The sequence below is a fragment of the Ochotona princeps genome, chromosome 10 (assembly GCF_030435755.1).
Source record: "Ochotona princeps isolate mOchPri1 chromosome 10, mOchPri1.hap1, whole genome shotgun sequence".
Lineage (NCBI taxonomy): Eukaryota > Metazoa > Chordata > Mammalia > Lagomorpha > Ochotonidae > Ochotona > Ochotona princeps.
Window position 1 is genome coordinate 50828480 of NC_080841.1, and position 14524 is coordinate 50843003.

The following is a 14524-nucleotide window of genomic DNA, read 5'->3' on the forward strand; positions in this document are numbered from 1 at the left end:
ATCCCATATGGGCGCTGGTTCTAATCCCGGCAGCTCCACTTCCCATCCAGCTCCCTGCTTGTGGCCTGGGAAAGCAGTTGAGGACGGCCCAATGCATTGGGACCCTGCACCCGCGTGGGAGACCTGGAAGAGGTTCTAGGTTCCTGGTTCCTGGCATCGGATAGGCGCGTACCGGCCCGTTGCGGCTCACTTGGGGAGTGAATCATCAGATGGAAGATCTTCCTCTCTGTCTCCTCCTCTCTGTATATCTGACTTTGTAATAAAAATAAATCTTTAAAAAAAAAAAAAAGAAGAAGGTTCATAATTGGGCCCGGCGGGGTGGCCTAGCAGCTAAAGTCCTCGCATTGAACGCCCCGGGATCCCATATGGGCACCGGTTCTAATCCCAGCAGCTCCACTTCCCATCCAGCTCCCTGCTTGTGGCCTGGGAAAGCAGTTGAGGACGGCCCAAAGCCTTGGGACCCTGCACCCGCGTGGGAGACCTGGAAGAGGTTCCAGGTTCCTGGCTTCAGATCGGCGCAGCTCCGGCCATTGCGGTCACTTGGGGAGTGAATCATCGGACAGAAGATCTTCCTCTCTGTCTCTCCTCTCTGTATATCTGACTTTGCAATAAAAGCAAATAAATCTTAAAAAAAAAGAAGGATCATAATTGTGGCACAGCAGATTAAACCAATGCCTGTGACAGTCACACCCCATATGAGTGCCAGTTTGAGCCTAAGCTGCTCCACTTCCAATCCAGCTCCCTGTTAAAGTGCCAAGAAAGGCAGCAGAAGATAGGTCAAATGGTTTGTCTCCTGTCATCCAATGTGGGAGACCTGGATAGAATTTTAAGCTGCTAGCTCTGGGCTGGCCCAGATCTGGCTATTGTGACCATTTGGGAAACAAACCAGTGGGTGGGAGATTAGATAGATAGATAGATAGATAGATAGATAGATAGATAGATAATCTTCCTGTCACTCTCTGTAACTCTTTTAAATAAATCAGTAAGTCTTTATTTTTTTTAAAATGTTGGGGAAATCACTGTTTAGTTTTTAAAGATTTATTTATTTTCTTTTTCTATTATTATCATTTTATGATACAGTTCCATATTCCCTTATCCCCTCCCCACTTCCCTCCCCCCACCAGGTTCCTCTATATCATTACTAACATATAGTCCTTCATACTCAGTCATATGTCCATCATTGTGGGCATGGACAATGGCAGAGAGTCCAGAATCCTATTGTCAAGATAGAGTAAACAGTTTCATTGTAAGTCCATCTTTGTCTGGAAGCAGAAATGCATAAAACACTGCATCCTCAAATCTGAATGTTAGTCTCCATTTCACAGCTACTGTACATCCCCTTAAATGAAAAGTCATGATACAAAATCAACAAAAGAAACAAAAATAGAAATTTACAATGCCATGAAGTTAAATGACATGTTACTAGATATGACAGTCTCCATTACACAGCTACTATACATCCCCTTAAATGAAAAGCCACAAAACAATATCAACATCAGGGAGAAAAAAGAAATTAACAATGCTATGAAGTTAAATAACATGCTATTAAATGACTAACGTGTAGCTGAAGAAATGAGAATCAAGAACCTTCTTGAAGAAAATGATGCCAGTGCATGATTTACGAGTCAGAATGATTTAATCAGCAGAAAGTGTTTTGTAGAGATGTAACCAACAGAAAACAACAAAACCCATGTGATACAGTTTCTGCTGCTCTTTGTTGAAGTGTGTCTCCTCCAGACAATAAACAGATAGGTTTTGTTTTTTTAATCCAGTCTACTAATCTATGATGTTTGATTAAGCTTAAGCCATTTACATTCAGAGTTTAACATACATGGGGGTTACTTTGGTCCTGTCATTTTAGGAATGGGTTGTTCATTGGTTTAGTCTTCTGTTGTCATTTTACTGGGATGTTCTTCTCATTTGCCTTTGGTTTTGGTAGGTGCTATTCCTCTCTATGAAGAGAACATCTTTTTTTTTTTTTAAGATTTATTTATTTTTATTACAAAGTCAGATATACAGAGAGGAGAGACAGAGAGGAAGATCTTCTGTCCGATGATTCATTCCCCAAGTGACTGCAACAGCTGGTGCTGCGCCGATCTGAAGCCAGGAACCTGGAACCTCTTCCAGGTGCAGGGTCCCAAATCTTTGGACTGTCCTCGACTGCTTTCCCAGGCCACAAGCAGGGAGCTGAATGGGAAGTGGAGCTGCCGGGACTAGAACCGGCGCCCATATGGGATCCCGGGGCTTTCAAGGCAAGGACTTTAGCTGCTAGGCAACGCCGCTGGGCCCGCCAAAAAAATCTTGAAGTATCATTTGTAGGGCAGGTTTGGAAGAGGGAAATTATTTTAACTTTTCTTTACTGTGGAAGAATTTTATTTCATTTTCAAAGACAAAAGAAAGCTTTGCTGGATATGTTATCCTAGGCCGACAATTTTTTTCTTTTAGAATCTGGAATATGTCACTCCATTCTCTTCTGGCTTGTAGAGTTTCCTGTGAGAGATCTCCTGTGAGCTTAATTGGCATTCCTTTATATGTCAATTGAGTTTTTTCACGTGCACATTTAAGGATCTTTTCCTTATGTTCAATTGAAGAGAGCTTGATAATCATGTGTCTTGGTGAAGATCGCTTTTGATCAAGCCTGTTGGGAGTTCTGTGCCCCTCCTGGAACTTGTTTCCCAGTTCTTTCTCCAGATTAGGGAAATTTTCCTTTAGTATTTCATTAAATACATTTGCAAACTCAGCTTCCCTTTCTGCACCTTCTGGGACTCCCATAACTCTTATATTTGGCCTCTTAATAGTGTCTTTCAATTCTTGAAATACTTTTTTTTGGCCTGATCCAGCTCTGCTTCCAGCTTTTTGTTTGCCTCCCCCAGATGACAGGAAATATCTTCCAATTCTGAGATTCTTTCTGCTGCTTGCTTCATTCTATTTTGGAGACTCTCCACTGTACTTTTAATTTGCTCTACTGTGTTCTTAATTTCTGATATACCAATCTTGATTTGCTTTATTGCTTCCTTAAATTCTTTGAACTCTTGCATGAGCTTCTCATTGTTGATCAGAATCTTTAAAATGAGTCTTATGGATTCTGTGTCCCCCATTTTCTCAATGTCTTCCTCAGTTAACTCTGAAGTTGGCATAGGGTTTTGCTCCTTTGCAGGGGAGTTTTCAGTAATATTCATTGTGCCTTTGTCTCTTCTTTTGCTCTTGATCATTGCACTTTTGGTTAGCAGAGTCTTGAATTCCTTCGGGCAGGTTTCTAAGCTGTGTCACACACAGGTGTACAATGTGGTTTTACTTATTGCAGTTGGTACACAACTTTTTGCTTGCAGCCACATGTACCACAACCTCCAGTAAGTTCCAGGTCTGGGTTCTTATGTCAGATTTCCACCGTGGTCTCCACAGCCCAAGCTCTTGGCTCACCACTCTCCACCTCCTGTGATACCGTGCTGAGGCTGCACTGTTGTCTCTGCAACCTTTCTCCCACTTCTGGTTGTAGCAGGTCCCAGGATTAGAGAGACACCAGGTGTCCTATATAATTAGGTTGTTGGTGGTACTGATCTTGTGGGAACCTGTCGGACTTTAGGCCCGGGTGCCACATGGACCTATTTTGACAGGTACGCTGCCAGAGTCAATATCATTTTCCTGCGGGACCAGTGCAATCACAGACCTCAGCAAGTTCTCACTGGATCAACACATGCGCAGTTCACTATTGTCCCCTGCAGTCCCAAAGCTATTACCACAGTGCCCAAAATGGCGCCTGATGTACAACCACTACAGTTCTTGATCAGCTGGCCATCAGATCCGAGGGCTACCCAGACCTGTCCTGGGTGGAATCCATAGAATGCCACATTGTTGCAGTTCACTGAGACAGAAATGAGCTCACTCCCAGCTCAGCGCATGCTCAGTCCCTTACCTTGCCCTTTCCTCCTTACGCAAAATGGTGCCCAATTCAGCTCTAGGGGGCTGACTGGGCTATGAAATCCACCCTGTTCTCGCATTGCCCATCTGAGATCTGCTGCTCTGTCTCTGCTCCTAGTCAAATCAAATGGACCGCAGGACAGACAGTTCTTTGTCTGGGTTCACCACCCGAGCTCCCAGTGAAAGTCCCTTCCCACCTGGTTGCTGGTGGCGTCCCGGCTGCTGGTGGAGTTCAGGTTGCCGTTAGCTGAATGCTGCTGGAGTATCAGTCACTGCAACACCACACTGCTGTGCCCACTGCTTTCCTGTGTCTGTCAGTCTCTAGGTACCCCTCTGCTGTTGTTCTGTCCTTTCCTATTTCCTGAAATATGTCCTCTCTGCTTCATCCTGATTAAATGTTTTTCTGTCTGTTTAAACGTGTCCTTACCCTATTCCGCCATCTTGATTCTCCAAGATTTATTTATTTTCATTACAAAGTCAGATATACAAAGAGGAGGAGACACAGAGAGGAAGATCTTACGTCCGATGATTCACTCCCCAAGTGAGCTGTAACAGCTGGTGCTGCGCCGATCTGAAGCCAGGAACCTGGAACCTCTTCCAGGTCTCCCACGCGGGTGCAGTTCCCAAAGCTTTGGACCGTCCTTGACTGCTTTCTCAGGCCACAAGCAGGGAGCTGGATGGGAAGTGGAGCTGCCGGGATTAGAACTGGCGTCCATATGGGATCCTGGTACGTTCAAGGCGAGGACTTTAGCTGCTAGGCCACGCCGCCCGGCCCAAAGGGTGGAGAATCCTTGACGACTCCCTTCCATCCTCTTCCCCTTCCTTCTCCTCAGCAAAGGACCGCAAATCTTCTTCGCACAGTTTCTCCAGACTTTTTCTGGTCTGGGGTTCCTTCTCTCTCTTTTTTTTTTACCCTGGTTTGGGGTCCCTTCTGTCTTCTTACTCTGGTTCAGGTTCCTTCTGTCTTCTTACTCTGGTTTGCAGCTCCTTCTTTCTCACTCTGGTTTGGAGTTCCTTCTGTCTACTTACTCTGGTTTGTGGCTCCCTCCCCCTTCTTACAGATAATTTTTCAAGGAAGGATTGCACCACCGCTTGATGGGATGACAAAGCATTATTTACCAAGTGCCAGAGGAAAAAGTTGGCTACAAGGAGAGCAAACCATAGGAATACGTCACAGACAGTTTGAAGGAACTTCTGTGAGGCCTTAAGCTTAGTGTCGGTGCCTTGTGGCTGGAGCAGATCTCTGATTCCCTTAATCATCTGCACTTCACCGAATCCCTGCCCCATGATAAATTTTACTTATGCCCCTGCAAAAATTTTAAACTTGCCTCCGGATTTCCTGGGTCCCTCAGATTATCCTTCGTGCCCCAGGATGGGGATGAAATCATTAATGCCCCTCCAGAGTTGCAGGGGTCCTTCAGATTGTCCCTTGTGCCCTAGGACAGGGAGAGAGTCTGGGGATGAAATCACTTATGCCCCTGCAAAATTTTTAAATTCTAAACTTACCTTCGTAGGTCCAGGGGTCCCTCAGATTGTTCCTCATGCCGTGTCCCACATTAGGAGCCATTTGCTCCGGCCAGCAGAGCCGTACGTGGACACGGAGAGGGTCTGGGGATGAAGCACCGACAGGAGACCAGTGATGGTGGATGTCTCTGCGAAGTCTCTCTTTATTGCTCCTTTACCTCTCCTTATATACTCTCCCCCATCCTCATTTAGCAGGATATTGGATACAGATTAGTCCAATTAGCCTGTTTTTGTTTGTTTGTTTGTTTGTTTTTAGTCTATGTGTTTTTAGTCACAAGCCCAGTTCCTGTTCCTGCCCAGGCTAAGGAGCACTATTCAACTCCTTAGCCCACAATAGAATCCTATATTGAAAAGGTCATTATAAGTGGACATCCCTAATTGCCCACCCACTGGAACATCTGAAACATTTTTTGAGTGCTACCATGATACTACGTGAGGAAAATTATACACCTAGCTCCATGAGATAGATCATGTCCAAATGTAGGCACAGCATCTGTAAGATTCATTTCTGTCTGGGGTGAACTTTGTGATACAGTAGGTTAAGTTGCTACTTGTAACACTCACATTCCATATGGAGTGCCTGACTCAGGTTCAGCTATACCAGGCTTCCAACCCAGCTTCCTGCTAAAGCACCTGAGAGGTGCTTAAGTACTTCATCCTTGCATCTCACACGGGAGACTCAGACGGAGTTCCAAGCTCTTGACTCCCTCCCGGCCTAGCTCTGGCGACTGTGAGCCCTTGGGGAGTAAACCAGTGGATGAAAGATGCATCTCTCAGTCTCTTTCTGCCTTTCAGAGAAATAAAGCTTTTTTAAAAATTGCCTCTGCCCATGGATATAAATGTATACAAAAACAAATGAATTTCATATTTAGATTTTGGTCGTACTCATACCATCATTACCTTTATGCCAGTGTTTTAGAGTATTTGAAATACTTCTGTTCCCAAGCAGTGTGAATAGGGGACACTCAATCTGTTGTGTCAAATCAAAATGGTGACTATTTTCAACTGTGTTGATATTTTAGCTCATGTGAATCAGAACTGCTAAATTCACTACCTGAACTATTTCATTTTAGGTGTTCCAAATAGCTGTTGGCTGTGACATTAGTAAATTCATTAGGGTCAAAGGGTAAGTTTATTTTCATCTGACCTGTCTTTTTTTTTTTTTTTATTGTTAATTATTTTGCATTATGTGACAGTTTCATAGGCTCTGGGAATCCCCCCCTCCCTCCCCCTCCCCTCCCCCCGGTGGATTCCTCCACCTTGATGCAGTATTACAGTTCAAATTCAATCAAGATTCTTTCATTGCAAACATATACCAAGCATAGAGTCCAGCTACTTATTGTCCAGATTGGTTGAACAGTTTCTTGGGGAGACCTTTTCTGGTCTGAAGTTTGAGCTGGCAGAATATCATCACAGTCAATTAAGAGTCCCAATATAACATCAACAGCAATTTGCAATGTTATGGAATTGACATGGTTTTGAGTAACCAGTGTATTAAAAAGAAAAAAAAATAAAAAATAAAAAAAAATAAGGAAAACAAGTCCTAGCCACAACCTATGATTAGCTCATTGACATTTCAATTTAGTTCATATACAGGACCGGCTGCTCTATACCTTAAAATGGCCATAAGGCACCATTCAGCTGTTTCGTGTCCATTTCATCTTAGTATTTAGCCAGTTGTTGTGTTGAAGTAAAATTTTGCTGATCTTGGCAGATTTTAGGATAATCCAGACTGGCTTGTAACTCTAACAAGATATATGTCAACATTTTAGGTGCAGAACATTTTTTTTTTTTTTTTGGGGGGGGGGGAGTGTGCAGGAAAATCCTCAGCACCATGGTGAGGAGTAAAACTAATCTTTGTGACCCACCCAGCGAGGCATGAGCCAATCCATCTGACCTGTCTTAATCTTTATGTTTTAAAACAGTGAATGAAGTGACATTCACTAGTAATATAATGTGTTAGCCTAATTACATTCATAATGAATTCAACACTCTATTGAGGGCTAGGCATTTAGCCTAACAGTTAAAGCTTCCAGTGTCCCACACTGGAGCACCTAAGGTTTGGTTCCTGGCCCTGGTTCCCGACTCTAGTTTCCTGGCAGTACAGAACCTGAGAGGCAGTGGTGATAGACCAAGTAATTAGGTTCCTGCCACCCAGGTGGGAGATGCAAACTGAGCTGCTGTTTTGGGCCTGGACCCAGCCTCAGTCCCATTACAAGCATTTGCAAAGTGAACCGATATATAAGAGTACTCCCCTCCCCTTCAGTCCCCTCTCCTCTCCTCCTATCTCTTCTCCTCTCCTCTTCTCACATATTAAATATGTGTTAAATGAGAAACTTCAAATTACACTGTTTTCAGAAACATTTGTGAAGTTAAATTTTAAGAAAGAGAAATGCTAGGGTCACACACTGGCCTGTGCAGGAAGGTCCAAAGCCTTGGGACCCTGCATCCATGGGAGACCCAAAAGAAGCTCCTGGCTTCAGGTCAGCTCAGCTATGGTTATGGCAACCACTTGAGAAATGAAACAGTGGATGGAATATCTCTCTCCTTCTCTCTGTGAACCTGCCTTGCAAATAAAAGTAAAATAAATCTTTTAAAATGTAAAAGTTATATATATATAGCCTGGCATTGTAGGCTAGTAGCTAAAGTCCTCACCTTGCATATACCAGATTCCCATATGGGTGCCAGTTCATATCCCGCCCACTCCACTTCCCACCCATCTCCCTGCTTGGGGCCTGGGAAAGCAGTCGAGGATGCTCCATAGCCATGGGATCCTCACCTGCATGGGAAACCCGGAAGAAACTCCATGCTCCTGGCTTCGGATTGGCTCAGCACCAGTCATTGCAGCCACCTGGGGAGTGAACCAGTGGATGCAAGCTCTTTCTGTCTCTCCTTTTTTTGGTATATCTTTTAAAAATGTATATATATGTAAGGAATGGTATTTAACTTCACTTTTTTTTGCAGATTTCACAAAAAGAACTGTCTTCACCACGATTTTTCTTATGTGATTGACAAGTAAGAAATAGTATTTAACATAAAAACTAAATTTTATATTTACATATAAAATTTACAGTCAGTATTTATTCATTCTACTCCTATTAACATCCATGTATGTTTAGCTTGACTTTGCACAATTTTAGCATTAAACAGAATGTGTCAACAGTATAATTGCCTTATTGAAAATATACACGAGAAAGAATCATAGTCTCTTCCATTACTGTAATTGGATTTAAGGGGGAAAAAAAGCAAGTCTTATCCATCTGTTTGTATTCTCAAAACCTATATTGCTCCCACCATTACAGGAAAAACTTGAGGATATTTTTCTCCTCCATAGTTTTTGTCTAATTCTATATGACTGTTGTTAAATTAGTTAGAAGTTACGGATTTACCAGAAAAATTTTGACATCAAATACTTTGCATTTAATTTTACAAATATGTGGATACTATGATTTATTAAAGAGTAATTAAGCATGGGCCCGGCATGATAGCCTAGTGGCTAAATTCTCGCCTTGCATGTGCTGGGATCCCATATGGGCACTGGTTTGTATCCTGGCTGCTCCACTTCCCATCCGCTCTCTGTGGCCTGGGAAAGCAGTGGAGGATGCCCCAAAGCTTTGGGACCCTGCACTTGTGTGGGGGACTTGGAAGAAGCTTCTGGCTCCTGGCTTCAGATCAGCTCAGCTCTGGTTGTAGTGGCTTTTTAGGGAGTAAACCAACAGATGAAAGATCTTTCTCTATATATATCCTTCTCTCTCTATATATAATATCTGCCTTTCCAATAAAAATAAATAAATCTTTTTTTTCTCTTTTTTTTATTATATTCTTGTTGACAATCTTTACATAGTTAATTACAGTAAAAAAAATGTTCAGGGGCTATGGGGAAGTGGGTAATACTATTATGTCCATATTGTTTCCATCATGTATCTGAGGTAAAGGGGGATATTGAAGGAGAAGCCCCACCCAGTTTCCCCACCCACCCCAAGTCCCAGATGTGGGGCATGCTCTGAGATCCTTGCCCAAGTGGTTTTAATAGTTCTCCAGTTATGAATCGCTGCCAGTTTCGCTCGATGAGGTCGTCCACTGATTGACAGTCCATCATAGGGTCTTCATTTGCCCAGTATTTCGCTGCCAACATATAGCTGAGGTGGTTGATTGACTTGTTCTGTCCTCTGTCTTTTCTTGGCTGGGGTTCTGAGTCCAGCAGTTCGATTGGGGAGATCTCCAAAGAAATTTTGAGGTATTCCCAGACCAGATTCTTGTATGTTCAAGCAAGCACAGGGCCCGGCACAGTCCATCACCACGATCAACTGGTGGTTTCAATTGCTGGGTTGGTTCTGTTTTCAGTCCCTAGTTGCACTGGAACCAATGGGTGTTGCAGTCCAGTCTGGTTCTGCCCAGCACATACTCGGCCCTTACATCAACCAGTGGGAGCCGCAGCCTAGTCGGGGGCGACCCACAAAAACCCCCACCAGGCCCGCCCCCTACCCTGGTTTGCCAATATGTATAGCAGACTAGTCCAGTCTGTCCCACATCCCATTTGGCTCTTGTACTTGTCAGTGGGTATTAAAGCTTAAAAAATAATTAAGCGAAATTGACTTTTATCTTTATTTTTAAGTTTATCATGCTGAGAAAAATGTGGAAGTCCATGCCTCTGAAATATGTAAAAGAACCATTGAGAAGCTGAAAATTTCCAATTCTGTTTTCATTAAAATAAGTGAAACTATGTTTAACATCCCTTAAATGAGTTTGTTAAATCTCAAGAAGGTCAGGAAAGAAGTAGTGGGAAGCCCACATGTTCCCAGGTTGCTAAACTTGAGGAAGGCACCTGGTGAAACAGAACAGGTGAGAAATAATCATTTAACAGTTGGTGAGGACGCTGCTTTTTGGTGTCCATGTGGCAGCTGCACCCAAGAATATAAAATAAGCTGCGTGCCTGGGATGTGAGTTCCCTGAGTCTTTACCTTGGAGCGTGAGAACACATATGGCTGTGTGGCTGGTAATGGTGATTCAAGTTTGAGGACTGACAAGACAGGGAATGTGTGGTGGAGGGTGCTTCTGTAAGAATAAACCTTTAGTTTCCTGGACAGGATGGATTCTGTTGAGAAATTAAGGAGGTAGCTGAGGTTGAAAATACACATCCAATGTTGTAGATTCTGAGGTACCTTTCTCTTGCATCTATTAACATCCTGGGAAGAAATGCCTTAGAATAGCGCAATGGAATCAGCTTTAACGCTGTTCATCCTTCTCAGAGTGTAACAAGGTTTGTAGTCTTGAACAACTTTCGTACAATTTCTAAGACTAGTGCAGTGTCTACAGTGCAGGGCAAGAGTGCAGTAAGCGTGCATCAATATATGTGAAGTTACCTGAAACTTAGTAAGCATTCAGTATTTTATGATTCCATTGACTTCTGTGGTATCTCCTTACTGCTAAAAAAAAAAAAGTCATAGTGTTAGTTTTTAAGTTTGGAAAAAGAAGAAATTGATCATGACAGAATGTCTCTCTCTCTCTCTCTCTCTCTCTCTCTCTCTCTCTTTCTTCTTACAGGTTATATCTGAGGGATCGACCATCTAAAAACTTGGTAAGAAAGTTGTAATTTTGAGTACTGTGTGGTAGCTTAACAGGTTAATCTCCCCTTACAAGCACTGGGATTCCATATGGGTGGTGATTTATATCTTGCTACTGCACTTTCCATTCAGCTTCCTGCTTGTGACCTGGGAAAGCATCAGAAGATGGCCCAAAGCCTTGGGACCCTGTTTCAGTGTGGGAGACCCAGGAGAAGCTCCTGGCTCCTGGCTTCAGATCAACTCAGTGCCAGATGTTGTAGAACCATCTGGGGAGTGAACCAGTAGATTGAATATTTTTCTGTCTCTCCTTCTCTCTGTAGATCTGCCTTTCAAATAAAAAGTAATAAATCTTTTTAAAAAGAAAATTGTAATTTTACTTATGGTCCAAATATGTAAAATAGCTAAAACAATTTTTCTTTTCTAGAAAGTAAGATATATCTGGGAACTCTATGGCTGCCCCAAGCGACTAAATTTTACAGAAAAGTTCCAACCTGTGATTCAATTGTAAGTATACTCATCAAAATTACTAACTTATTTCAAAAGTTTGAAAATAACATACGAGAACAAGATAAATTACTCATGCATGTAATAATGTAAATATTTTTGATTACTCAATAAGACTTGGTTTCTTTAGAGAGTGTGACAGACAAACAGATGAAGATTTTCCATCTATTGGTTCACCCTCCATATGGTTGCAAAAAAGCCAGGAACTGGGAGCCTCATCCAGGTCCCCCACATGAGTTCAGGGGCCCAGGCACTGTGTCATCCTGTGCTGTCTTCCCTGGCATGTTAGCAGGGAGCTCGATCAAAGGTAGAGCAGTGGACAGCTCCACTTCCCATCCAGCTCCCAGCTTATGGCCTGGAAAGCAGTGGAGATGACCCAAGTCCCTGGGATCCTGAAACTGAATGGGAGACGCAGAAGAGGCTCCTGGTTCCTGGATTCTGATCAGCTCAGATCTGGCCTTTGCAGCCATCTAGGGAGTGAAATAGCAGATGAAAGATCTTTTTCTTTGTCTTGCCTTTTCTCTGTTAAAAAAAAAAAAAAATAGAGCAGCAGGAACTTGAACCATCACCCATATGGGATCCTGGCAATGTAGGCAATGACTTAGTCCACTGTGCCACAACACCAGCCCCAAGACTTGATTTTCAATAGTAGTTAAACATAGTTTCTAACTGTTGAGAAAGAATGCAATGAAATAGCTGAGACCCAAGAGGGTAAGATTTCTAAGAGCCTTGTCGGGGTGCAGGCAGTAAATTGCTTCTCCCTTTATCCTCTTTGTATCGCTCCCAAGATTCTATCAGCACCCCTAAATTTTTCTTAGAATCTATCTTCCCAGGTCCGGTGCAGTGGCCTAGCAGCTAAAGTTCTCGCGTTGAATGTGCCAGGATCCCATATGGACGCAGGTTCTAATCCCGGCAGCTCCACTTCCCATCCAGCTCCCTGCTTATGGCCTGGGAAAGCAGCTGAGGATGACCCAAAGCCTTGGGACCCTACACCCATGTGAGAGACTCAGAAGAGGTTCCAGGTTCCTGGCTTCAGATTGGCACAGCTCCGGCCGTTGTGGCCATTTGGGGAGTGAATTATTGGATGGAAGATCTTCCTCTCTGTCTCTCCTCCTCTCTATATATATCTGACTTTGCAATAAAAATAAATAAATCTTAAAAAAAAATAATCTATCTTCCCCAAGTAACATGACGTTTCTTTCCATGAACCAGTAATAAATGACAGAATGTAGACTGCTTGTAAGGACATTGAGGTATTTTTTAAGATTTTTATCTCTAATTTAATTCTCCTAGTTAGTATTTCATGACAAAATAACATGTTATAAGGAAGGCTTTCCCAAGTAATTTTGTATTTGTTTGCTTTTCCTCTCTGATTTTATACTTTTATTCTTGGTTTATGTTTTTCTTTCTTTTTTTTTAAAGATTTATTTATTTTTATTACAAAGTCAGATATACAGAGAGGAAGAGAAACAGAGAGGAAGATCTTCCGTCCAATGATTCATTCCCCAAGTGACTGCAATGGCCGGTGCTGCGCCAAACCGAAGCCAGGAGCCAAGAATTTCATTCCGGGTCTCCCACGCAGGTGCAGGGTTCCAAAGCTTTGGGCCATCCTCAACTGCTCTCCCAGGCCACAAGCAGGGAGCTGGATGGGAAGTGGAGCTGCCGGGATCAGAACCGGCGCCCATATGGGATCCCGGTGCATTCAAGGCGAGGACTTTAGCCGCTAGGCCACGCCACTGGGCCTGGTTTATGGTTTTCAATACAAAACTTAAAATGCAGAAAACTATGAGAGGTAAGTGTCCCGTTTCCACTATTTTAGGCATTCTAAATGAAATTGTGGTGAGTATGCAATGACATACCTGTTTGGACACTAGTTAGTTATGCTGTGAGGGGAAATGACTAGAAGTGGAATTTCCATCCTACAACACCAAAATTTTAGTCAAGAAAGACCTTCATCTTTTAGGGACCTCTTGTGGGGGAGAGGTGCTTTCTGAGATCTCTTAGGGTGCAAATTGGTGTAGAAGTCATGAATCAAGAGCCACCCACAATTTCCCTACTAGGACTCAGAAGATTGTGCCAGCCTGTTCTGCTCCAGCGCCCCCTCCTATGGCCCTTTGAAGATTATACCTGTGCCTTTTCCTTCTGCCACCCTGCTCCTACACTCCTGCCATTGTTCTCTGTGCTATCGGGCTCATCTGCCATCTTCAGTTTTGATCTTCTTCTAGATATCCAGTCATGTCATTGACTGGATGTCCAAGATACTCTTTCTTCTACTGAGGCCTATTTTTTGCTTGTTCATGTATTTAATGTGCAATACTTAATCCACCAGGAATTTTTGTAAATTAATGTTCTTTCCCAGAGATGTACAATTGTGAAACCAGCTCATCATCACTAAACACCTTTATGTGAAGCTCTGTGTTGATACACTGGAAGTTCAAAGAAAAATCACAGGATCTTTACCTTGCAAAGCTTAAGTCTTGTGCATTATAGATCCATAGGAGCTGGTGTGCTATGTGGAATGACAGAAAAGAATAGCATGTGGATGTGTTCAGGGACCCAAATGCTGGGGCCATCCTCTGCTGCCTTCACAGGCATGTTAGCAGGGAACTGGATCAAAAGTGGAAACTTATGAAACTCCAAAGAGAATAATGTAACCCAGTCATGAAAGGAGATGAAGTCTGGAACACTTGTATCAGAGCTTAGTCATAGAACCATAAAGAATCATGACTATCAGTATCAATAATTAGAGGCAGAGAAGGGGAGGGTAAAGCAAATTCCACGGGAAAACAAAAGCAATATCCTTGAGGGAGAAAGTTTATAATGCAAACAACCTGATGTTACAAAGTGAGTTTGGAAGTGTCAAGAGAAAAGCTGTAAATCTCCCAGACAGAGAGGTGTTGGCAGGAGCCTGTAAGGCATTCTAGCCATTCTGTGGCACAGTGGCATGAGCCAATACTTATTTTGGCCAGTTAGTTGTCTCCAAGAAAATCACACAAGATGAATTTCAGGGAACT

The 14524-nt window shown here is 43.0% G+C and overlaps 1 protein-coding gene across 2 annotated transcripts in view; it reads left to right on the forward strand.

The window, feature by feature from the left end:
• The window catches only part of CATSPERE (catsper channel auxiliary subunit epsilon), a 121330-nt gene that overhangs the window by 74801 nt on the left and 32005 nt on the right, over positions 1–14524 (forward strand). For both annotated transcript variants that reach the window (XM_058669429.1, XM_058669430.1), the window contains 4 exons: positions 6516–6568; positions 8407–8457; positions 10987–11020; positions 11431–11510. In XM_058669429.1, the coding sequence (XP_058525412.1) occupies positions 6516–6568; positions 8407–8457; positions 10987–11020; positions 11431–11510 (218 nt within the window). The remainder of the gene's footprint in view (positions 1–6515; positions 6569–8406; positions 8458–10986; positions 11021–11430; positions 11511–14524) is intronic.